The 26869-nt window shown below is 43.0% G+C and overlaps 1 protein-coding gene across 6 annotated transcripts in view; it reads right to left on the bottom strand.

Annotated features, from left to right (window-relative positions):
* Positions 1-11637: 11637 nt before the first annotated feature.
* Cpeb4 (cytoplasmic polyadenylation element binding protein 4) overlaps positions 11638-26869 on the bottom strand; it is a 64091-nt gene continuing 48859 nt past the window's right edge. For 4 of the 6 annotated variants that reach the window (XM_028893336.2, XM_028893340.2, XM_028893339.2 and 1 more), the window contains 6 exons: positions 26275-26448; positions 22341-22430; positions 21661-21779; positions 19490-19604; positions 17143-17324; positions 11638-15963 (listed from right to left, as the gene is read on the bottom strand). In XM_028893336.2, coding sequence (XP_028749169.1) covers positions 15736-15963; positions 17143-17324; positions 19490-19604; positions 21661-21779; positions 22341-22430; positions 26275-26448 — 908 coding nt within the window. In that variant the 3' untranslated portion in view covers positions 11638-15735. The remainder of the gene's footprint in view (positions 15964-17142; positions 17325-19489; positions 19605-21660; positions 21780-22340; positions 22431-26274; positions 26449-26869) is intronic. The other 2 variants (XM_037200560.1, XM_037200562.1) reach the window with 1 other exon arrangement.

Genomic DNA, 26869 nt, shown 5'->3' with positions numbered 1-26869 from the left:
AGCTATCCTGTTTTCTTTCTTTCTTTTTTTGCCAAAACAAAAATTTTAAAGATGATATTCCTTGTCATGCATTCCATCAGCCAGCAGTGGGTATAGGAACATATGCTGCCCCCAAGGTGACATCATCATGACTGTCAGAAAAGGGCCTTCTTACCTCATCTGTCCCCTTCACCCTCCACTGGATCTGCTATGCATTTCCAGACGTCACCATCCTGTTCCTGAGGATGGATATGATTAGAAGAGTGCAGTGTCTATGGCAGAAGGCTGCAATGATCTCCATTACTAATTGCCCCAACCTTCCAAAGCAAGCCCCAAGACTTCCCTTGGCAAGAGGTCCAATGCTATGGAGAAGAGTGTAAGGTTTTGTTTACCTGCTGGTTTAAAGCAATCACGACAGATTTTCAATGCTTGCTTTAAACAAATGACGTTGTCAACACTCAATGTGAAGTAACTGTACTTTTCTTGAGAAACGATTTCCCTTTACAGCCTGGATTCTTTACGTGTGACAGGCAGAGGGTGCAGCACCCCGGTTTAGAGGTGTCAGACGGCTCAGATGGACTCTCAGGTCAGCGAGTGGCTCTTCAGGCTGTCATTCAGTCTTAGGTTAAGGCCAGCTTGTCTCCATTTTTGACCCCTGTGAATGAGAGGGCTGTGGGCCCCGGAGGGCCCAGCTCAAGGCTCTGCTTTGGAAACTGAACTCCCCTCTGGGGAGTAAGAGACAGTTCTCTTAGACCCACTAGCTGGAGACTGCCTTGACAGCACTGGATGGACCGGCACACACTGCAGTTCTTGGTTTTGAAGTTCAGTCTCCTCGTTAGACAACCCACACCATCGCTTTGATCTCACTTGCCTCCCACAGCCCTCCTCTGAATAGGAATAATGCTTAATTAGAAGTAGAATCTTTTCAGAACATCCAAGTGCCACACGCTGCTGTTGAAGCAGAAGCCTGGTCAAACAGGCAAAGAAGCGAAGAATTCTGATGTGATTTCAGAACTCAGGAGAGTGGGTACAGAGTCATCCACGCCCGACAGGCTGTCTGTTCAAACCCCCTCCAATAGCTGAATCAACAGCTAAGCCGGAGAACTGTCAGAAGGGATACCACCCACTGCAAGCAACACTCTTTGGAGGGTCCTCTTAGCTTAGGCATGCTAGAGCAGGCTCTGGTTGCTTCTAGAATAGTTTGCCTTTGCTGATAGGTTCCAAGGCGAAGGGGTTAGAAATGCATTAGAAGCCATGTTTCCTTTTAAAATAGAGAATGCAGGATTTTGCTAACCACCAACTGGTTCCAGTATGTCTTCCCCAGTGCCCACACTTCCTTCAACTGCCTCTCAGGCAGCTGCCAGCATCCTGGGTCAAGCCACCATCACTCACTAATGTCCACCAGTATCACTCACCCAGACCACTGCCATTGCCTCCCACACAGTCTATCTACCCGACCCCGGAAACCTAGTGCCTCCTGACTGCCAGAGTGAGGATAAGTCAGCTCATGGCCCACCCTCGCAGCCTCTTTTTAGTGGTTCTCTGTACATATATCCAAAAACCAAGTATTTTGAGGACTTAAATGTAAGGCCCCAAACTTCCAAACTGCTGGAAGAAAACGGGCACTTCATGCATAGCTTGGATCAGGTAAGGGTGTTTGAACAAGACTTCGAAAGCAAAAACAGACAAAGAGGACAGACATGGTGGTGCACCCCTTTAATCTCAGCACTGGGAGGTAAAGACAGGAGGATCTTTATGAGTTCGAGGTCAGCCTGGCCTATGTAGTGAGAGCCAAGACTAAATCGGGAGATTCCAAAAACTCCCCAAACAAAAGCAAAAAACAAGGCAGACAAATAGGAAAAAAAAAATTAAACTGGAAGCTTCTACAAAGGAACTCTGAGCAAAGTGAGACCATCTGCAGGCTGGGAGAGTGTTTACAATAACATAAAACTGATACAATGATAATATAAGGAGCTAAAACAACCCCAAAGCTAGAAAACAACTTCAAACATGGGCAAGAGATCTGAATGGACACCTTTCTAAGGAAGCCAAACAAACAGCCATCAGGGAAGCAAAACTAAATCACAGCTTCGTAGATAGTGCGTCACTCCAGATAAAATGGCTGTTGTATACGGGCACACAGGCTGGCAATTTCTTCAAAGTTAAAATGCTTTCTCCTGGCCAGAAGAGGGAGGCTCTTGCGATCAGGAACCGGGCAAACCTCACAAGTCCTGGAAAGCTGAAATAAGCAGGACTCACCAAGTCCCTCCCTCCCCGGTGTACAGAAGCAGCAAACCATGGCCTGGAAAGGAGGAGGCAGCGTCTGCAGAAGGCTCTCTAACCAGAAGAACCGCAGAGAGGAGACTCTTGGACCTGTCCAGCTGCTTGCACGCCGTCCGGAGAGCTCCAGGGTTGCAGCGTGTGTGAGTGCTGGCCCGTGCTGGGGTACGGTTTTCAGTGGTGCGCCCCCCCCCCTTTCAGTTGCCTCTGCTTCTCTGTAGGTAACCCTGCACCCAAACACCTTCCAATCAGAAGGCTCCGCCTTTCCCTGTCAGTGAGTCTGGCAGGCAGGCAGGCGTGCGCGTGCTTCCTTCCTACCCCCCAGGCAATTCTTTCCTTCCTCATGAATTCCCTGTGCTGAACCACCTCCTTGTCCAGACATCCACCTTCCTTCTCAAGGCCTCCCCTTCCTCCTCCAGGCCAGCTGAGTCTAGATTCTAAGGTCAAACCCCAGCCAACCCGGAGCAGCCAAGCTCCCTCTTGCTTTGGGAGTAAAAGATGGAAGCCGTTTCATCTGGGTGGCTTGCTCTTCTGCCTTGGGATGGCTAAGCACCTTCCTGAGTGGGAGTAGAATTGGCTAGGCAGGGTTTAGTTTGAGTAGTGCTCTCCTGAACTGCAGCCCCAATCCTTTCTCCAGCCGTCTGGGGGCTCATCCAGAACTTTTAGTCGACCGAGGGTAACAGAATCCCTTCCCAGGAGACGCTGTCCCACAGCCTCGTGGCAGTGGTCCCTGGGGCTGGGTTTCTGGTATTCCCTGGGCTGATAAAGAGATCCAGGACTGAAGATTTCCCAACAACGCAGGGAGGGACTCAAACAAGTACCGCAGCAACTAAGCAATCCCGTGCAAAGGCCAAGGCAAGACAGGCGTGGAGAGACAAACTGCTCCTTGATGGTTGTGACATTCTGGAGGTTGAATGGGAGGGAGGAGATGTATCTTTGACGGGAAGTGAGTGTGGAGTCAAGGTCCGCAGTTCTGTAGACGCCCTTGAGGACACGCCGGTACCAAAGGCAAGAAAAGTGGTCCCTGATTCCTGTCCCCAGCCCTAGTCTCTACAGCATCATCTAGTTGCTCAGCGTGCTTGTTAGTTTCTAGTTTATGGATGTGCACTCTTGCTATACTAGGTGTCTCTTTTCAGAATGTGAATCCCAAGAAGGTGGGGACTTGGCTGGGTCTGTTCCCATGGTATGTATGGTCAGAGCCTGGGAGCATTACAAATCCTTGATAGATGGAGGAGAGACTAAGAGAATTCCTTGATGACATTCTCCTTTGCAGATTGACAGCTGTAGCTAACAGTCACCAAGTGACGACTTTAGACAGGTGGCTCCGGGCATAGAGGACGTTCCCCAGTCCTGGGCTCCACTTCTGCACATCTATCCAACTACAGAGTCAGCCATCTGTACTGAGCATGTGCAGACTTTCCCCTGGTTGGCATCCCCTAAGCACACCTCCTTACACAGCATGTGCCCTGTCTGATCTGAAGCACACAAGGCATCATCTTGTGATCCTCCCAACAACTCTGCATATTGAGTGTGGCTGGTTATAGTGCAGGAAGGCTCAGAGCACTGAGAGGACTCGCCAGATCACATCCACAGCAGCAGACCCACAGGCACAAACACACATCGCATGTGAGGATGCAGAGGCACAAGTTCAAACCTGAGCCTTGTCTCAAGAGTAGAGAGGCCATGAGGACAGAAGCTTTCTTTGTCTATATATTATATATTTCCCTTCAGTGTCTTCAGCTCCTACTTAGGGGCAAATGTGTGGGTTTTGCTGGTGGTGTTGGTTTTTTTTTTTTTTTTTCTGTTGAGAGAGATGGATGAGATTGAACAAAGAACCTTCTCTGGGACTAAGGCCAACTCGGAACCAAAGCAGATTCCAGCCTGGAGTGGCTGGTGTGCTCATGGGGAGGAACCAGCTATTGTTGTCTGTGTGCCCTTCCCGCCCCGAAGCCAGGGTGAGGAGTAGCTCAGGAGGCCTGCCATGGCCCACCCAGGCTCACTAGCTGTCCAGGTTCCTGTCTTTACCTTATCCTCTAAGGTCAGAGCCAAGGCTTTCTCGGGTGGCTGCCCACTTGTTTCTGAGAGATGGGGCAAGGCACAGTTCAGCTGGTAAGAAATGCAGTCTCAGGTCTGTAGAGCTACTGAAATGCTACCTGCATCCTGGGGGCAGCTGTTGGGGAGGGACGGGGGGGGGGGGGACACCACGCTTTCTGCATATCAGCCTCAGGGCCTTCCACACCCTCTCTCCCCGAGCACCTGGCAAAAATGTCTGAGCCTTGGGCTCTCCTCTCAGCACAGGAATCTCTCACGAGACATTTTGTCAGCATATCTAGGAAAGGGAACTGAACTCTAGGATCATGCTAGTCACTAACTCAGTAAATGTCTATTGACCCCTCACCATGAGCAAGACACATAAGGGACCATGAAGGCATGAGCAGCATGGCCTCTGTCTTGCCCTCTCCCCACAAAGTAAACCAGTACTGTGTGGTGGTAACTAGGGCCTGGAGTGGCTGCCTCTCTGAGGGAGACTGCTAACAAAGGAAAGGTGGAGATGGGGGAGGGATTCCCGTGGTTGAAATGTCTTCTCCCAATCTCTGCTTAAATTGGTCATTGATGAAACAGTATTAAGAGGTAGGATGTGGGCGGGCAAGATGGCTCAGCGGGTAAAGGCACTTGCTGGACACACCTGTTGACACGAGTGTGCTCCCTGGAACCCATGGAAAGGTGGAAGGAGAGATGTGACTCAACTGCCCAAAGCTGTCCTCTGACCCACACAGCGTTCCCTACCCCCATCCTGTGTACACCTCTGCTGGGTTGTCGTCTGTCAACTTGACACACGCTAGAGTCATTTTAGAAGAGGGAGCCTCAGTTGAGAAAAATGCTCCCTCCAGGTTGGCCCGTGGGCCAGCCTGCGCTGCATTTTCTTGATTGATTATTGATGTGGGAGCTGGCAGGTGGTTCTGGGTGCTGTAAGATGGAAGATTGAGCAAGCCATGAGGGGCAAACTAGTAAACCCCATTCTTCCATGGTCTCTGTGGCAGTTCCTACCTCCAGGTGTGTGCCATGAGTCCCTGCCCTGACTTCCCTGGAGGATGGGCTCCCATGGTGAGCTGAAATAAACCCTTTCCTTCCCAGGTTGCTTTGGTCATGGTGTTTATCACAGCAGTGGAAACTAAGGCAGCTCTCTCGTCTTCCCACTGTGTTAGGATATAGTATTCAGGCCCTTGACAGGGTTACCAGATGTAGACACCATGTTCTTAGAATTCCAGATAGTAAGCCAAATGAACTTGCTGTTTATGATTTCTCTAGTCTGTACCGTTTTGTGATAGCAGCAGAGAACAAACATAGGGGGCTTCAGGAAATGGTGTAGGGATGAGGGGTCATTTCATTTAAGCCCTGAAGGATGCAAAGTCAGCTCTGGGTGGAGTTGAAGTCAGGAATGGGTAGGTGGAGACAGGCAGGGGCAAGGCCTGCACCACCAAGAGAACTTGCCTTAGAGGAATGGAGAGAGGCCCCTGAAGACTGGTTGGAGCTGTGATCAAGAAGAAATAAGGGAGTTTATGGTGGAGGCCCAGGCTAGACCTTGAAAGGCAGGAGGACATGGGAAGACATGGAGATTTTATCTCCAGGCAGTGGGCATCTGTTCCTGCTGTACAATGGCAAGCCAGAGCTGTGATCCACTCCAGCTGCCGGAAGCTGGTGGCATAGGCAGTGGTCTCAGAGACAGGGAGGGACTTTCCTTTGGCAGGCAGTTGCTGTCAACAACAGCCGGACCTGGACTAAGAAAGCTAGTGAAAATGGGGGCTGCCGATGCTCCTGGCTCAGGTGCGTTGGTGAATACTTCACCATCACCTCAACCCAGAGATGCACAAGCTGGTGGGCAGGGGCTCCCTAATACGGTCATGTCCCTTGGTCAGTCATAGGCAGGCAGGTTAGGGACAGAAACCCAGGCTCACCCAGAGCCATATCCACAGTGATCCCAGACTTTGGAGTTTTGCCCAGGTTTGTCCAACTCCCAAACCCAACTCCGTACTTCCATCCTACTGTGCCTAGGTCCATCTTCACCGAAATCTTGCACTCACAGGGCAAAGAGGAGAGAACAAGAACTTGGATTTCCTTAAAGGCAGTATCATTGATCTGCCACCCTGGGGTCATAAGCCTACATTCTGGCACCTTCTACCTCTTTCTTATATTTTCCTCCAAAACCCGAAAACATTCAGAAAACTAAAGCCTCAGAATACAACCCTTCTGGGGTTTGTGTACAGTTTGCCAACACAGACTCACACCCTCTGCTGCCCTGTGCATCCCTATGCAGTGGAAGCTTGATCTGGATAGAGGAGTGTGTATGTGGAAAGATGGGGAAAAGGAGAGAGAGAGAGAGAAACACTAGCTGGCCCTGCATAGCAACACTTGGCAGCCTAGAGTCTCAGTGCTCTCTGTCACCATGACAACTGTGGTGGGCTGACAGGGATGGAGGACCAGAGTATCCACAACGAGAAAACCAACCTGGGCAGGGGGCATCTGAGGGCTCTCAGCAGCAGCAGTAGCTCTGCCACTCACCCATGCCCTCACCCAGCACAGGGGCAGGGACTCTAAGTGGAGGGATAACATCAGGAGTGACATCAGTGCCGCTGGTGTGACAAAGGTTAACAGGCTGGACATGCAGCCTGTAGCAAGCCTTCATTCACTATCCATATGGAGAGCAAAGGATATTGATGCTCAGTGTGGGCATGAGGAAAGCCAAGGAGGATTCTCGTTACCCCCTTATGCGTAGTGACTGCATCTCTGTGAAACCGCATCACACTGGGCAAGGCTAGGCTGTGATGGATGTGGAGGTGGTCTATTCCTAATTCAGTGCATGTGCATGAATGCTTCACTTTCTTCCTTGGTGCATGAGCATGCATGCTTACTTTCTTCCTCTTCCCATGCTCCCCATTCTCCCTGATATCCACCCCAGGGCCCCTTCCCTCATATCCCTTATCACCCTTAGGGAAGGGTGCTGAGTCTGACTTACTAAGGCCTCTTATGAGACTAAGTCGAAGCCCACATGTGTCCTTTGCACTTATAGAAAGAACGTCATGATTGGAACTTTGAGGAACTTGCACATGGGGCACAGGGCGTGGCCTACTGCCTCTGAAGGTGCTTTACTGTAATCCAGGTCCAAACACTCCAGCTGCTGCTTCCAGGCTGTGCTTCGTCACATCTGTTCAAGAGCAGCTGTTCTGGCTGTTGTACAGATCAAAAGCCTGTGCCTGCTCCAAAGCCCTAGTACTCTAAAAATGGCAAACTCTTTCTTTCATGAATATATACAAAATCAAGAATAGAAATTTCCAAAAGGAATTTATTTTGACCCTGCTGACATTGCAGTGCAGAAGGAAAAATTGATTTGAAAAATTCACAAGGACATAGTACAAAAGTCTCCCCTAGCTGTGTGGATTTCAGAATTATTTTTGTGATATCATATAGACTATGGAGAGTATAAAAAATATGACATGTGTGAGATGCTTGGTTATGAAGTTTTACAGGAAAAAAAAATCAAAACTTTTCTCCTCCGTGGGATTTTGTTTGAATTAAAAAAAAAAAATGTCTGTGACTTATATATCCTCTCTCTTCCTTCCCCTTTCCTCTCTCCCCTCTCTTCCTCTTTCTTCACCTAAGTACCAGCACCCAGCCATGTACTTAGTTAGGTGGCTATCCTTTCTTGGGACCTATGTGATGTTGGTAAATTGAGCCATGTCTTAACAATCTAGGGGAACCTGACTCCCACTGTCTTAGGGTTGCTATTGCTGTGAAGAGACATCATGACCACAGCAACTCTTATAAAGAAAACATTTAATTGAGGTGGCTCACTTACAGTTTCAGAGATTCAGTCCATTATCATCATGATGGGGAGCATGGCAGCGTGCAGGCAGACATGGTGCTGGAGCTGAGAGTCCTACATCTTAGAGGCAACAGGAAGTCAACTGACACTCTGGGCAGTATCCTGAGCATAGGAAACCTCAAAGCCTGCCCCCCACTGACACACTTTCTCCAACCAGGCCATGCCCACTCCAACAAAGCCACATTTCCTAATAGTGCCACTCCCTATGAGATTATGGGATTATGGGGGCCAATTGCATTCAAACTACCACACCCACATAGTCACTATCCTGTTATAAAGGTACATTTGTCAAACCAAATGAAGTTTCAGGAGATGGTGTGCATCATCCCAGCATAACTTCCTGGTGACATTAATTCCCATGGGGATGAACTAACTTAGTAAAGCTTCTCCTTCTTAGGTTAGAAATTTAGAAAAAGGTGAAATAGGACCTGCAATCTGTGTGTCTGGTTGAAAGCCTGCTTTACAGACTGGCATGAACTAGTTTTGTGGGCACGTGGAATTAAGACAAATTGTGTTCCCTATGTGAATTTTTAGGGAAAAACCCTATTGACCATCATTGTATGCTTAATGGATAATTGAATATGCATATGATTAAAATCAGACGTATTGTGGGAGTAACATGAAAAATAGAAAATTGCATATATGACCTAATATAGCAATAAAAAAATCACCCTCAAATACCCTTAATAACCAAACTCCACTTAAGGCCCATAAAAGAAAGCCCCCCAAAATCACTGAGGCTCTTGAGTACTCTCACTCACATGGCCTGCTGTTACTTTTATTAATTAATAAAAATATTTTATTGAATTTCAGGAACTTGACACTTTAAAAATATTCCAAATCTTTCACACAGATCAAAACAAAATCCAATTTTATTTCTTAATTAACTAGTTAATTATTTTGAGACAGGGTTTCTCTGTATAGCCTTGACTGTCCTGGAACTTGCTCTTGTAGACCAGGCTGGCTTCGAGCTCATAGAAACCTGCCTGTCTCTGTCTCCCAAGTGCTAGGATGAAAGGAATGTGCCACCTCTGCCTGGCCCAATTTTATATTTTAACCTTGATTCGGTGGCAGTGATGGTCCTGAGGATCACAGGGAAAGCATGGGGGCCTGACACACGGGAATGGGAATCTAGGTTTCGCTGGGTCCTAGCTGTTCACCGCCTGCCTTCCCACAGCACACTGAACGCTCTTTGCAGTGCCCTCTGAGGGTGGAGTCTTGCTGATGGTACAGATGCTTGGCTGGGACTAATCCCTTCCCCAGAGCCAAATCTTTTGGTCACTGTAGTCAGGGCTGATGAAAGACAACTGATAATTAAGACCACTCCACTTTCCTCCCCAACTCCCATCCTGCCCCCGAGTGTCGCAGTTATTACATCTTCCTACCATTGATGACCAAAGGTGTTGCATCAGGAGACCCTCTCATATGAAGTGTGTCTCCATTCCACCAAATATGGAGTCATCAAGTCTTTGCTAGGTCCTACCTAAAATCATGTGTGCCACTTTACATCCTTAAATGTCTGGTCTCCTCTCTCCCTACTTCTTGGCCTTTATGAGTGACTTATTTCAGAACAAGTTCAGATGCCTTGTTGCCTTTGGTGGATTATGGGGACTCATTTCTAGGTCTGCCTGGTTCTTTTTTTCTCCTGTTTGGTATCACAGAGGTGTGGGAGAAGAGCTGGAAATAATCTCTTTAAAATGCTTGATCATACAGATATTTGTATGGCATCAAAGCTCTACTTCCTGAAATAGACGGCAAAGGCCAAAGCAAGCTCAAGCTTAGACCCCAGCATGTGTTCCCCAACTCACCACCCTCAGGCTCCATCTGCCTCTAGCCATTTTCCAGACACCTAATCAGAGGCTGTGCCACACAAAACATGGATGTTTTGCCTTGGCTGCATCCTGGACTTGATGCTGATGCTCATTTTTAACTTCCTTGAGACAAGTTGTACTTTTCCAATTCTGTCACCATGGGCAGTCACAGTAAGACATCCCAGATGGCCAGTGGTGACACCCAATTGGACTAGAGAAAGATTAGCACTTAAAAATATCCAGAGAGGACTCCAGGCATGTCAAAACAGAATGTTCTCTAATCAGAGAGGCCCAGAATGGCTAGATAAATCCCCAATTCTTGCCTTTCCAGATCCAGCGGTTCCAATCCTCAGAATACGAGGGAGGGAGAATACTGAGGGAAATTCTCAAATGATAATTTTTTTTTTTTTTGGTTTTTCGAGACGGGGTTTCTTTGTGTATAGCTTTGTGCCTTTCCTGGAACTCACTTGTTAGACCAGGCTGGCCTCGAACTCACAGAGATCCGCCTGCCTCTGCCTCCCGAGTGCTGGGATTAAAGGCGTGCGCCACCACCGCCCGGCTTCAAATGATAATTTTTAAGGAGGCAATATGATCAGAAAGGCAGAGAGCATATCCAGGATGGCAGATTCAAAGCTGGTGGCTTATGTGGAGATGTGTTTGAGTCTGTGGCAACTGTGGTAAGTGCTGGTCCATGTCAGTGGAACCATAATCCAAACAGCTACAGGCTGAGAGTAGGATTAAGGAGACTGCTTGGGCATGGGACAGGGCTGGATGACAGAAACAGCTCTGTGTATGACTAACAAGGAACACGAGCTTCCTAGGGGAGCTTCAGTATACTGTGAAGTCAGTCTTGGAAACTGCCAATTAAGAGAAAGCAGGACCCATGTGTCCGAAGCTCCTGTAACCTACAACTCCCGGGCATAGTCCACCGTCTGGCCCACTCCCCCACAATTCCCAGTGGCTGAAAGATAATTAGGAAGTAAAACATCTCACAGTCCATTTGTCTCCAGTAAGACCTTCCTTCCTACTCTTGAGAATAGTATATCGCAGGAAGAAAGCACAGATACCTTACTTTATAACCCGGGTATCCTTGGAATATATTTTGTTGTAATTTATCACTGAAAGTTTAAATGTATCTTAAAAATAGAAATGTTGACACATTACAATACTCAGTAGTTTACATGAGACATGGACCAAATAAAACACAACACATACAGTTCCTGAGCTATGGGATTATAACCCCAGAGGTCAAAGCCTGTGACACCAGTCTCCAAAAGAACTGAGTGTTCAAAGACAAAGGAGACTTGTTTTGAGACTAGAGATGAGGCTCAGGGGTGGAACATGTGCTTAGCACATGGGAGGTCCTGGGTTCAATCTCCAGGAGGGAGAGAGAACATGTAGATCATAGGCTGATACCTCACCCCAGAAACACACACACACACACACACACACACACACCAGAGGGCAGCAGGAGAACTCGTAGCAAGGCCAAAGACACTTGAGCTGCCAGCTTTTACAACTTACATAAGCCAGGAACGCTGGCCCGAGCACTCAGATGACTTAACACTTTGTCAGACTGGTTGGTTCGGTAGGGACCTAACAGGACATCTCTAGTGTTTTAAAAATGTTATATTCCCAGCCAGGGAATATACTTATGTTAAAAAGAAATAAGTATAGTAAAAGAAATCTGAGTTAAAAGTTTTATTCATTCAACATCTCACATTACAAATATTTAAAAATTATATGCATACTGGTATAAATAGTCATTTGCAAACTATTTAATAACATTAATTTTCCACTAGCACTTCAACAAATGAACTCTTTTAAAAAAGGAACTGTGTTATATAACTTAAGAGTAGAACATACAAAAATAGGAACTTAACGTGAAAATGACTTTAATAAAAAAATGAATTACCCTTATTTAAAATGCTAGAATAAATACTACAACCTCCCCATACACAGTAAAAACTATATGGAAATTCAGCCAAGTAGTACAATTAACTGACGCACTTAAATAACGCTTCCTTCTGATAATATGAGCAATCACTGGGAAATCAGGGATTAGTAAAAACTAGACACCCACTTGCTAAAAGTTTCACTTCCAAAAAAATATAACAAAAATCTGATGAAATTATAAAAACTAATTATACTTTAAATTTTAAAAATATAAAAAATAAAACAGTTGAATACAATATTGTCCCAATTCTTACAATGCTATCAATCACAGTAGCTTTAAAATAAGATAATAAAATAAAGCAAATGACCAAAACCTCTTTTATTCCATTTTTAAAAATAATCTCAAATTTACATTAGTAGAAAGATTGATTTCTGATTCTTTTCTTTAGAAACACCAGCAAGAAAGAGGATTACTCTTAACAGTAGAAAATGACATTTTTAAATGTCTGCAATTAAAAACAAAGAATTACACTGCAAAGATCTTCCAAAGTGTGAGATAAGTATTGCACATAACTGGAGTGAGCTTGCCACAATTCATCACATTCAAGTTTTAAATCACCTTTTAACAGAAGATTCAACTCTTCAAAACAAAAGGGGTGAATTATCAAGTCTTTCCAACAGCACTCTCATAAATGCTAAGTTCATTCACTGCAAGTTTTAGTTTGCATTCTGCAGAGGTCTGTGTATGGAGAAGTATATATATTATACCAAAGCCAGGGGGCGGGGGTGGGGGGGAGTTCCTTTACATAGAAAATAATCAGAAACACTTTATTTTACATTGCAAAAATAACCATGTAATTACTCTGTAACTACATTGTAAATACATGGCTGGTGCCATGCTAGTGCGCTAGAACTACATGCTTGGTAAATTGAAGTGATACCCTAAAACCTGTAAACTAATTACATGTTAATTATGTTTGAGTTACATGGTAACTCCCAACTACAATCCCATGTAATCTGAAGGACATGTAATCATAAAGTTCAGAGTAATAGATAATCATTGTTTATGCCCTGTAAAGAAGTGGAACCAAATCATCTGTAAACACGCTTGTCACACAATCACAAGTAAATATTAGCAGAATAACAATTTCTTACATTAGTCATGCATACTAACATTACAAACCTGTCCTGTGGCAGGCGATTTTGTTTTATTATATAGAATTTAAAAGAGCAGACATCTTTGAATCAAACACATAACATCAATTAATTAAGATTAAAAATGGTTAAACATTCACTCAAAATGTCTGCATTTTATGAATAATTTAAAAAAACTTAGTAAGAAGCTGTAGACAATTTTGTTATTTTAAATTTCTACCCTATGCTTATGCATTTAATTTTTTCTTTAGGAACTACAGTGTTATCTTGTCATTTTCATGCGAATTTTTTTCATTAATTTGTGACTTTACATAGACTATTTCTTAAATTATAGGTACACCAATAGCTGGTGCTGGGGAAGGATGTTTAAGCAACATGCTTTCTCTTCTCTGCAGACTCTAAAATAGCATTGCCAGTGCACAACATTCATAATTTAAAATGTATGCAGAGCACTGAAATGTATAAAAAGCAGAATATAAGAAAATAAAATTTATTAAAATTATTTATATTAAAAAATGAAGTATATGAAGATCTCTCAGTAATAAAAGTACAAAAAGCTACTCTTTGCAATATGAAAAATTGAGGTATTGCATAAAGAGATATCCCGTCAGTGAAAAGTGTGCCTAAAAATGTTCACTGTTGGAAAAACAAGATATACAAAAGTAGTGCATAACAAATATACATCATGTGCATGACAAAATAAGTTAGCTACAAAACACTGTACCGAAATTCAGCAGGTCATGTACAAAGGGAAAACTATTCAAAGCTAGTTCTCAAGCAGTGTTATTTCTTAACTCATCACGCCCATTTACTGGGTAGGAACGGCACAACAGCACACCCCAAGCCACCTACAAGCAGTAAAGGAAGAAAAAGAGGCAAATGAACATTCCAATTAGAATCATGTAGTTCAGGAGAAAAGAAAATATGTCCCTGACCAGCTACACGAGAGCACTCTCCATTGGCACGATTGCTTCACTGTTCTCTTAGCAGGGGAGTCTTGGACAGCGGCTCCCTCCTTCTGTTGGACTCTTAAAGACAGCAAGTGCCTCCATTTTGACCTTTGGAACTTAACAGGTATATGTAGTTCATTAAAGCCTGTGTTAAAAAAAAAAAAAAAAAAAAAAAAAGGGCTGCTTTTCCTACAGACAGCAGAGGGGTCACCAGCCAGGCGATGACACAGCACTGCGGGGCAAGTCTTTGGTTCTGAAGGATCCAAGATGGTACTGTTGGGCAGCACAGCTAGCAAGACTGCACTGAGGCTGCTGCTGGTAAATGCTTTGCACACTGATAGTCATCCTTTGAACTACGGTAGGGCATTTAATAAGAGAAAGTCAATGAAACAAAAAGTTACTTCCATGACCAGGGCTTCAAGAGACGATTTTAAATTTACCTCTGAAGCATACTGTTCAAAACATAAGAACATCTTTCAAAGCTAGGGTTGTATTTATAATAAAGCATGCATTACTTGATGAAGTTGGCACTTCAAACACTATGTCCCATGCTAAGTTCGGAAAGTGTATGGTATTGTACTTTATAGGAAGAGTAAGATAAACATACGGACTTTTGCACAGATTTACACAATTACTTAGTTCAACAGTGCAAAACACTTTGCAACTACTTGACTTTTTTTTTTAACCTTCCCCCCCACGTTTTCTATGTTACAACTAAATTACAGGATTCCTAAGTAACTTCAAATGGAAAACAAAGCCAATGGGCAGCCAATTTGTATGCTGTTTTTATCTTCCAGTTTTGGCTACAAGTATAGTGTAACACAAAGTCAAAAACTTTATCCTTGAGGTATGTCTAGGTATGACGTTGTTTTCAATGTCAAAATGGAGAGCAAAGGCTGACAGCTGATGATGTAGTAAATTAGGCTATAGAGTTTCTATAGAGCAAAAAAAATTAAAATGTATACATTTGTTCTTCTTTTCCTACCATATCACTAATTCTAGCTTTGGTAGGTTTCCTGGGGCTGTGACTAGGAAGTCAGTTAAGTAAATAAATGCACTCCCCTCAGTAGTAAAGTCACCCAATTCTTACATTCAGAATTTTAAGAATTATTCCAAAGAAAACAAACTCAGCTCTGCCTGCTTTATTTTTTTCTAATGTGATGCATTTGAGGCATGATCAAACCATACTCCACCTCAAAGCCCTTCCAGTTACGCTGCTCAATCTTGCTCATCATTTGCTTGTTCTGACATACTCTTTGCTGTTAGTAACTGCTAACTTCCTCCGTTGCTGTTAAGAAGGAACAAGGATAGAAGAGATAAGGAAGAAAAGAAAGGAAAGGAAACGGCAAGAGCACTTCCCTGGGGGAGACTGTGTCAGAATAGACAATAGTGTTACTGTTGGTGGTTATCTCAATAAAGTATTCTTATATGTTATATCATTACCAGCAATTAAAAACTCAAAATATTGTCTCATTTCTCTGTTAATATTTCTCTCCTCTAAGAAAATGCTGCAGCAAGTTTGGATCCTCTTGGCCTCCAGCAAAACAAGAGAATGAAAACTTGCATGCAACATGATGGCAATGTGAAAAAGGAGTTTAAACATACTGTTTGTAGTGACACGAGAGTCTACAAAATACCTATGTTGTAGGTTGTTCTTTTCATTCTACTACTGTTAGTTACACACTGCTACACAGGCCATGCCAGCGTGAAGAGGCTGAGGAAGGGTCGGAATTAACAGAAGAGGGCACTTGGCCTGCACACGAGCTCTGGAGCCATTCATCCTTCAGTTCCAGCGGAATGAAATATGCCGAGGGCGGTCACCACCTTCCTTCACCAGGGGCTTGTGGAATTCCCTGCCAGCACGAGAGTGAATAGCAGCCCAGCAATATTCACAGTAATACTGCAGACAGGTAACGTTAGCACAGAAAAATGGAGCAAATTTCCCCCCGCAACGGGCCCCTTGACATTCATCACACAGCTGGTCATCCAAGACATATGGCTTAACCTCCACCTGCAATTGAGAGATAAGAGGAAGTTGGCATTTCAGACCATGTGCAAGCACGCTTTTATCCTGTGCCTCAACCCACCTGTGCCAAGGTATCAACAGGGAAGGGCAGCAATGACTTACTGAAATGAAGATCGTCCATTTTATCCTAAGATGTTTCTATCTATATTTACATGCTTGTCTTACTCAAATAAACTTCCAAACAAAAGAGCAAAAGAAGAATTTTATTAGAAATCATAAAGTAAAACCAACTGTTTAGAGCATTATGAGATTAAACTCTCAGGAGGGTTTCCTCAGAAACCCTTGTTTTAATTAGTGGATCTATATATTTTTTTTGTCATTACTGGAATTATAATGTAAACAGAACCATCTAAGCGCTTCCATCTTCCACAAAATAGCATACTGCAAGGGTTAGTGGGCAAGAAGATGCTTGCTTTCTGCTTCATGAACTTCTCAGAGGTTGCCAAGCCTGGCTGGTGGGACTCTGGTGAAACATGATGTGGCTGTGGTCCTTACAGCCTAAAACCTCATTTTGTTCTTTGTCGATGAGAGTGGTTTACTTGAATCTAAAGGTGAGAGGGGACTTTACAGAACTGGGCCTGTTCCAGCATTCAGTCAGCCCACTGTCATCTGAGCCTCTCAAGCATTAGAATAACCTGTTGTTAACTCACCAGCTACAGCAAGATTGGCAGACTCCTGGATGGAACTCCCTAGCACTTGGAAGATGAGGAAGGGCAGTTAGCCTTTAATCCCCAGACTCTGTAGAGGACCTAGAGAGGGACTGAACACTGACCCAGGGAGTTCCCTAGGGAGGACCAAACCTAAACCCCAGCTCTGAAACTCACACTGACAGGGAAGTATGAAAGAAGAGCAAGCAGGCATGTGACTGTGCTACAGCACATCCTGCCCGTCACCTATAGCTATAGCCCAGGCTTCCTCTTTATTTAGACTAGTGAACGACCACTGACATAGACCTGACCTGACTGACATAGACATGGCCCGAAACAGTAGGCATAATCCACCACTGACTTGTTTTTACAGCTCAGACTGAGACTAGCACAATAAAATAACCAATGAAGACTTCAGAGTAGAGTGTCACAGAGTGTTGGATATCAGTGCCAGTGTACATCTTAAGTCAGATGGTGCACCATTTCTAGAACTTTCCAAACACAGTCCAGGACTTACCCGTTTATCTATCTCTCCATGCTGTAGCTGAACAAAGCGGGCACTGATAGCAGCTATGTAACTCTGTTGATTAGAAAAGGCGACTCGTCCAGCTCCTTTTGGGTATTTGAGCTCAGGGTCAGTATCAATCCCAGCGTAGCAGACACCTCCATACAGCCGATCCATTATCATTGCAAGCTCCACTACAAAGAGAGGAGCAGAGACATTTACAATCAGGAAGACTTATTTGGCTCACACCTACAGTTTCCTCAAAACAAAGTTTATGTGACCTCTGAGATTGCATCATTATAGTCATTATTAAAATCAAATATTATTATAATAATTTTTTGCTGCGTGAGTGTTTATTCACCCAGTAAGCTGGTTGGTTAAAATGTGCCCTCTTCATTTTCATAACCTCTGAAACAGGCAGTAATTTTCTGAGAAAACCAAGGCTCGAAGGCTGTCACAGGGGACAGGGCTGGGCCTGGCACCTACGTTTGCCTGCTCTAGGCTGCACTACTGTCATGTCTGTACTGGTTAGCAAGGTATTGATTACTAAATTGAACATTAGAAAGTGAACTGGTAGATTCTTTGGGAGCCCTTCAGAATCCCCTCACCATCAAAGTCTGGTACCCTTGCTTATATTGAGTTATTCACTAGCACATCTTACACTGGCTGCTCTTTCAGAGGAACCGTGTTTGATTCCCAGCACCCACATGGCAACTCACAACTGTAACTCCAGTCCAAGGGGATTCAATGCTCTCTTCTTGCCTCTGGGGGCACTGTACACACATGGTGCACAGACACACACATAAGATAAAAATAAATAAAATCTAAAAACAAATGAGTTTGAACATAGGAGAGACAACACTTCTGCCAGCAGTGACTAGGGAATGAAAATCTCAGTGCAGGCTCGAGAAACCTCCCTGTCCGTCACTGATCAATGACATCTAGCGGTCCACTAAACAACACAGATTGTCGTCACTGTTGTCTTGGGTTGTCCACCATAACTAGACTGCTGAAGAAACAACATACTGGCTAGTTTTCATAGTGCCAGAAGGTGCTATGACCACAATGGGAGAAAAAGCCATCTATGGTATCACACAGCAATGAACGCTGGATGCTACTATACCATAACCTGACAGGTAGTATGTGCTCACTGGTGCTCAATTGTAGCACAAGGGTAAGGGGGTGACCAACTGCTTTTGGACTGGATTTGAGGCCTTCTCCACAGGAGGGAATTCATGCCTGGTACTGTAAACCTGAGCAAAAGCCCATGGCTTGGGAGGCCGCAGACCCAAGAGGAACCTGCCACTGTTGTCTTGCTAAGTGCTGTCAAACTGCCTCCCAAGAGTTTATTTATTCACATGGATTAGTGCTGCCCTCAACTTAGCCAGAGAAGCTGGGCTCTTTGCGGGCAGCAGTCAATGTGAGACTCATGCCTGGTCAAAGTAAGTAGAGTAAGTGACTGCTGAGTGCTCAGTCCTAAGTGAGACATCCAACCAACTGTCCCCACCAGGCTCGGAGAACCTCCCCGAAGTGGGCAGAAAGAATGGAGCCCAGGAGGCTGGGAGGAGCACTGCAGCGCTGTCTCCTGACAGGACATGGCCACTGCCCTTGTGAACGCACAGCAGCCGGGCCAAGAGCAGCCAGCATTCCAGCAGCCAGCACCAGGTAGACTCCATGGGCCACAAAAAATGTAAAGAAAAAACAAGGAAAGGACATGGAGGGAGGAGGTTCCTGGAGGAAGCTGGGGTGAATGTAATCGAGATACATTGTGTGGAACTGTAGAGAATAAATAAGAGATACTCTATTTTTAAAACTTGAAATAGTGAATGCATCTTCTCCATGAAATGTTAAAAACATAAAACTATATTTTTATTCACTTTAATCTTACTTACACTCTTAAACCTCAAGTTATTTATGTAATTTGGGATGTAATTTCATTATAGTTATTAGTCTAAAACCATGCTGGACTGAAGTTGTATTTGGGGGCTCGGTAAACAGCTGCTGAGAAACCGAGGACTTGGGAAGTGACTATACATCTCAGTACAATGGGCTTTGGGATTCAAGATAAACGACAAACAATGATTAGCATCTTACAGTGCTCCACCTAAGCACTCTGAGTCAGTATTTCACTGAGTCCCCAACTATAGAGTACACACACTTTTGATTTCATTTTTACAGATGAGAAAATTGATGAAGAAATTTACAGAATTTGTCCAAGGTTGCTCAACTATTAGTAGGAACCCAAACACTTGGATTTTAGAACTCTCTCTCTTGCACATTAACTCAAAGCTCATGGAGTATTTCAGCTGGAAGTCACACATGTGCTAATGATATAGGGATTTTGTCTGTTTAACTATACCAGCTCGTAACGGTCGAGGAACACCACCAACAAATATTGTTTTTCGTGGGTCAAGTGGCTGTGAACCATCCATCACAAAGTCACTGTCACTGAGATTCCAGGGCCGAATCTGCACCTAAGGAGTGTGTAAATCAAAATTTCATATCAAAAAAAAGTTCAAAATTATTGCAGAGTATTTTACAATAACCTATTTCATCACAAATCAATAAAGCTGTAAAAACTAAAAGGCTTAAAAACTGCCTTCCCTGCCCTTCATTTCAGAGTAAGAACATTCCATGAATTGTTTACTTACTATAAGCCAAATCCCTTAACATTCCCATACATCTTTAATTACCTACAAGTTAACTACCTGTTTTTCAGTTTATGGGACCTCTATTTTACCTATCCTTGCAAGAGCTACATAATTTAAATTTAAATAAAATAGGACTCAGCACATTTCCAGGAAATGCAAACTTACTATTGATACTAATGGATCTGTTACATTGTTTCGAAAACTATTTCAAAGTAAATAAATTGCTAAATATTTGCATAATTTTTAAAAGATTTATTTATTTTTACTTATTGGGGTGCTGGGAACTGAACCAGGTCCTCTGCAAAGGTAGAAAGTGCATTTAACCACTGAGCAATATTATTTTGATAAACACTTTAGTGCCCATTAGCCCAATCAAGAATACTGTACCTAAGCCAGGCCTGGTTGTGCAGTCTTGTACATCCTATGCATCAGTTTGATTTTTCCGTGTCCTGTGAGTGTGTGATGTCTTTAGTCATAAGATCTTCCCATTAAGTTTTTGTTGGTAGCTAAGAGCAATGGCAATAGCCTAGGGTATATCCCACACCTGGCATTGGGCTTTTTGTCTGATAACCTATGGCTTTAGGTGGGAGCATCGTTCCTCTGTATAATGTAACTCTAATTTCCTCATTCTCAATGTCTGTCTGTCTGTCTCTCTCTCTCTCTCTGTGTATGTATATGTATACACACACAAGCTTATAAAATAGTTTCCATATGTTTTTTCAAATATATGCAGTATTAGCCCTTCCCCAACCCCTCCTCTGCCCTACCCCCTCATCCTCATCTCCATTTAAACCTTCCCACTTATAGCCTAGAAGGTGCTTTGTAGGCTGCTGAGGAAGAAAAGTCATCGACAGTCTTATCCAGCTGTGAACCCTATGAGCTACAATAACAACCAGCCTGGCAGATCTGCCTATTGGTACAATAGTGGCAAGAATGTTATGGGAGTAACCAACAGCTTTCTATTGGACTTACGCCCTACTTCAGAAGACAGAATTCATGTCTGATACCATTAACTGGGCCAAGAAACTGTAGCTGGGTAGGTCACTGGCTCTAGAGGAGAACCAACTATTATTTTGTTAAAGGGACATAGCATCAAACTGACTTCTAAATATTTATCCTTCTACCTATAGATTAAGCATATCTCACTGTTCATCAGGTAAGTTTCTCTATGCAGTGGATGGTGGTTAATACAGAGACTCACAACTGGTCAAAGTGCACAGATCATGTGACTGTGGAGTGTTCTCTTAAATGGGACATCTATCTCACACTCCCTCATCCAAAAGGCTCAGAAACATTGAGGAATAGGGAATGGAAAACTGTAAGAGCTGAGGTTGGGGGAGATGCTGAAAAATAATGTCTTCACCAACTTGCAGCAGCCATGGTTGGCTGCATAAGATCAAGCCAGTCACAACTCCAGTATTGGCAGGGCAGATGCTCACAGGGCCCATCCATAATGCTTTGGGTAGGTGGTGGCTGCTAGGGGAGGGACAGTCAGTTTTCTTCAGTACTGTGGCCCATAGTTGGTTGACCATGCTCTAGAGGATGATTCTACACCCATGCATATATATGTATATGGAAAACACTAATTGGACTCAGTAAGTTATTAGGAGGAGGAAGAGGATGAAGAGGGGGGATGGGGGAGGAGGAGGAAGAGATGATGTAGTTAGTAGGATGTAGTGGAGGTATGTTTTCTAAAAGCTGGAGTGGGGATGGTAGGGAATCCCAATACATTGTATTCATATATAAAATTACCAAAGAATACATATTAAGACTTGTTATATTCTATTTTCAAATATATAAATTTAAGTAGAAAACATAGTAAGAAAGCAGGTGAATGGAAACGTAAACAAAAGGCAATTTTATGCTAAGTTAAACTTACTGGTTTATCCTTGATGGTGGGACTTGATACACACAGGTAGAGTTTTCCATCTTCTTCAATGCACGCATCAATGAGAGCCTGGACAGAACTTTCATCTTGAAACAGCAGGAATGCATAGCCTGGTGGGGGTGGGGAGCATAAAGTAAGACTTACAGGCTTTCCTGTCTTTGTCATACATAGGATAAAAAGCTTAAAGTAAAATTAAGGAAGGGAAAAAGAATAGAAAATATAAAAAAATCAAAACAACATTCCTACTAAAAGTCTGAACATATCAATAGCTCATTTTAGTAGTATCTTTTGTTTAAAACATTGTGTGTGTGTGTGTGTGTGTGTGTGTGTGTGTGTGTCTAGATCATGCATGAAGGTCAAAGGTCAACTTGCAGGAGCTGGTTCTCCTTATTTACCATGTGAGTCCAGGGGGACAGAACCTTGGTTGTCAAGTGTGCCATAAATACTGAGTCTTCTCACCAGCTCTATTTGGTAGTATCTGGAAACCTCGTGCAATGTGTATTTAAAACTGAATTAAAAGTATATTAGGTAGAAAATTTAAAAACACATTTAGAAAAATACAAATTTAACAATGAAAACTTTTGCCATAAAAGTAAATATTTATGAAAATGCTCACTATTAGACAATCTGAGGATAAAATGTACTTGAATAATGGGAACCTCAAGAATTACCTTTGGGTGGAAAATAAGATTTGCTCTCTGCTTTATGGGGCCAATCCACGATCAAAGGGCCAAAGCGACGGAAGCTAGCTGTGATCTCCTCTAATGAAAGATGAAACCATTTTATTGCAATGAGTCACAAATAAAACATCCCAAAGCTAGAATATGGCCAAACAAATATGTGCCCAGTTCCAGAGTCTGCACATCTCAGTGAACTTCTACCCAGTTACAACACACATTGTGAAGCTGTGGAGCTTCACTTGGGGTTTCCAATTTTCACTGTCAGCTACATTTTTACATACTTACCCAGCACATAAGAAAAAGAAAAGACACAAAGGAAAAAGAAAGAAAATATAACAAAGGTAAAACTAGAGAACATTAGCTATCTTCTTTCTTGACATGTGTCCATTACCTACATCCCATCTTTCCTCATCACCTGATATCACCTTTTCTTGCTGTCCTTTTTAATAAAAATCGATCTCCAACAACAGTGTGAAGAGCTCCTATATTACTTCATATACTCATCACACTCACAACTCAGCAGCACATCTGCCTCAACTTCTTGCTTTTCCTCTTTCTCCCTCTAGTTAGATACATATATGAATCAATTTATCTATCCATCATCTTTAACTGACATTATGTTTTATAATTCCCAAATACTATCAGCTCAAAGCAAGGTTGCTTTCTTTTACACCTCTCTATATAGCTTCCACAGTCAAGAAATCAATACTGATCCAATTACTCTCCAGTGCTCAGACTTCTTTCCATAACCCAACAAAATCTTTTCCTTTATTATTGATCAAGAATCCCATCCAGAGCTGCATTAGCTGCCATATCCCTGAAGCACTAGACTCTTTCAGCTCTCCCAGGCATGCTATATCAGCAGTTCTCAATCTGTGGGTCACAACCCCTAGGCTGAACAACCTTTTCACAGGGGTCACTTAAGACCATCTGCATATCAGATATTTACATTATGATTCATAACAGTAGTAAATTACAGTTATGAAGTAGCAACAAAAATTATTTTATGGTCGGGGTCACCACAATAGGAACAGTATTAAGGGGTCGTAGCATTAGGAAGGTTGAGAACAACTGTTCTATAGTATGCTGCTATGGAATAAATGTTTGTGCATTCCATCTTGCAAATCTCTATGCTGAAATCAAATCCCCAGTGTGATAAGAACTTAGTGGAGGAACCTTAGGTAGGTGACTGGGTTATGGGGCAGAAGCCTCATCAGTAGTATCAATTTAGCACCTTTATTCATATAAGAGGCCCCAGAGAGGTCCTTTGCCACTTCTGTCATGTGGACTAACAATGATGGCTATTATAAAAAGGCTTATTGGGAAGCAGACACTTGAACAGGCAAGGAACCTCCTAGTGCTTTGACCTTGAGCTTCCCAAGCTTGCTTTCTTATATCCATACACATCTACTTCACTCAACAGGTTATAATATTCCAGTTCTCTAATTATTTTGATTCTATCTGTCTGTCTGTCTATCTATCTATCTATCTATCTATCTATCTATCTATCTATCTATCTATCTATCTATCTACCTACTTACCTACCTACCTATCTATCTATCTATCTATCTATCTATCTATCTATCTATCTATCTATCTACTTACCTACCTACCTACCTACCTACCTACCTATCTACCTACCTACCTACCTACCTACCTACCTACCTACCTACCTACCTTTCTCTGAGAGGGCCAGTGGAGCTCCCAGGACCTGCTGACCTTTCCCTGTTGTTTTAAAAAGCACTTTGACACTTTGTGGCTCAGAAAGATATTCCATTATATCTTGTTTTCCTGCCTCATCTCTAAATCGTGTCAACATATGAAATGCTTTTTTATAAAGCAGTCTTGGTTCCTTTCAGCAGCAAGAAGAAAAATCCATATGCTTATAACTAGAGAATATGAATTATTTCCAAATCTTCTTCAGCAGATAAAGATAGGAAATAAGCCGGGCGGTGGTAGCGCACGCCTTTAATCCCAGCACTCGGGAGGCAGAGCCAGGTGGATCTCCGTGAGTTCGAGGCCAGCCTGGGCTACCAAGTGAGTTCCAGGAAAGGCGCAAAGCTACACAAGAGAAACCCTGTCTCGAAAAACCAAAAAAAAAAAAAAAAAAAAAAGATAGGAAATAAATGAATACACATGCAAACAAACATGTTTATAACTTTGATGTATTATAAAAGCCAACACACATATTTTGATATTTCCAACGCAACTCCAACATCTCATGGGTTTTCCTAGCCTTGTTCTTCCCCTTGTCTTAAGCTTCTTCCTCCAACTGTGAAACAGTGCAGTCTATTCTGCTATACCTGTTTCTGCACAACTTAGTTCAAACAAGACTGATTTGCAGGAGAATGCTGCTAGGCTTACTTGGAAGTTGTGTGGTTCATAAGAGATTTTTTTCCTGAGCAAGGAGAGCTAGATGGTGAGAATAGAACTAACTATAATCCTTACTATGAAAGGAAAAGCTTCAGCAAAACTGGAACCCTCTCAGCTCCAGCTTAAGAAAATCAAATCCAAATGTAACAACTAAGGCTCCCTTGCCAGAGAGGAGGAGCCCAGCCTCGAGGGCTCCTGGCACCCTCTCAGGTGTTCAGTGGTCTATCTTTATTTACCATATTTTCATGACTACAAGCTAGCATTTCAACTTTGTTCCTTTAGGGGCATTGTCACAGGATACTGGGCTACCCGACTAGTACTTGGACTGTTCAAGTTGTATCCAAGTACTAATTCTGGTTTTGTTTCTGTTTCAGGTTCAAAGCTTATTCAATTTCAAATGATCTCTCTCTTGTCCCATGTCCCAAAGAAATTCTGTAATTCTCCAGAATTACAATTCTCCAGAATACAATATTTTTCAAGCTCTGCATTCTGAGGGTGATATGGAGAACGAGTGTGAATGGAATTGAAATTTCAGCAGTTTTATCAAGACACTTAACAAGTGTGTTTGTTATCATCTTCAACTTTCTAGAAGCTTGATAAACTTGATCTCAGTCTAAGTGACAAATGACTAAATATTAGATCTTACAGACTTATAGAAATCAATTCTATTCTCTAGAACATGAATTAGTCTATTTCCATTTCCATTCAGAAAACCAAGACAAAAGAAACAGAAAGTATCCAAGGCTGTATGATTGCTGGATGGTCTGCCACTGTGATTTTTATTAGGGTCACTGAAACCGAGAAGTGAACTCAGTATTACTGGGTAACGAATCCCTCCAGGTCCCTGTATGGCTGGCTAACGATTCAAGTCTCAGCTCAAATACGGCTTCCTTAAAGTGACTTTCCTTAGCTACCCAATCTAAGAAGACTCCTTGCATGCTAGACCCCCTAACACTGTTTACTTTCAAACCTTGCTCTCTGATGCTTTCTTGTATGCTTTCATACTTTTCACGCACCTTCCCTATTAGAATGTAGATTCCGCAAATGGGCTTTCTGTCTTGTTTGCGTCTATAAACAAGCCCAATAATAGTGCAGCTGTTTAGAGAACATGTAAATGTGAAATTTAATCACTTTTAAGATTTTCTTTCTTGTAGTACAAGTAGAGACATTTTTTAAAAGTTCATGCTTAATCCAAAATTTGAAAAAATGAAAGTAAACAAAGAAAAACACCCTGAAAAACCCAAAAAACTGGACAGAATAGAATAGGGCACTTAAGCCCATGTTGTCCACAACAGAATCCTTGGGAAATCTTCTCTGAGGTCTTCCTCTTTCCATTGAATCTGTCATTGCTTCAGCTCATCCCCACAGTCCTGCTTCTCTTCCTCCTGCAACTAATCTTATCGTATGATAGGATGACAGGACAAGAGAACAAGGTGAGCAGACTGAAGAGTCAGAACCAGGTAGACAAGGATGATGATAGCAAACCCTAGGTACAACTTCCCCCTGGGCCACCACGTGGCATGCTGCTCCAAACAGTCTTTCCCGAATATACCTTCATCAATGTCAGGAGGCAATCCACCCACGAACACCTTGCGGGAATATCGTTCCACTCTCTCCCCATTTTGGTGAGTAAAGCAGTGAGGTGAACCCAGGCCACTATGAAGAGGTTGATCCCCACGGCCGTCATCCAGGAATCCATCTTCCATCGGAAACAGTGAAGACTGACCTGAAACAGAAAGGAGAATAGAAAGCTAATAGAAAGGGCTCCTTGTCACTGATTACTACACACACCAAGGAAAAACATGAGTTGATAAAACTGCTGCTTTTATTTGCTCCCTACAGGATCACTTATGCTCTTGAATTGTTATCACCTTAGAGTCTACTGAATCAGAGAGACTAGTTGGTTAAACAGAGGGGCTACTCAAGTATCCCACAGGAATCCAGAAGCTTCAGCACATGAAATGGAAGCACAGTAGAAGAGAGCACTCTTTTGAAAGCTGTTGGCAACAGACTGCACTGCCTCGGCAGTGCCCCATGGCAACCTACACAAGGACATGGAATATTAAATTTAGCTATAAAATGCTGGTCACATAAATTCTTTAACAGACTAAATTGTACAGCTTCTGCACACTTTCCTAAGAATGTAC

Source organism: Peromyscus leucopus, chromosome 8b (genome assembly GCF_004664715.2).
Source record: "Peromyscus leucopus breed LL Stock chromosome 8b, UCI_PerLeu_2.1, whole genome shotgun sequence".
Classification (NCBI taxonomy): Eukaryota; Metazoa; Chordata; class Mammalia; order Rodentia; family Cricetidae; genus Peromyscus; species Peromyscus leucopus.
Note: the sequence above shows the minus strand (reverse complement) of the source record. Positions and strands in the feature narration are given on the sequence as shown.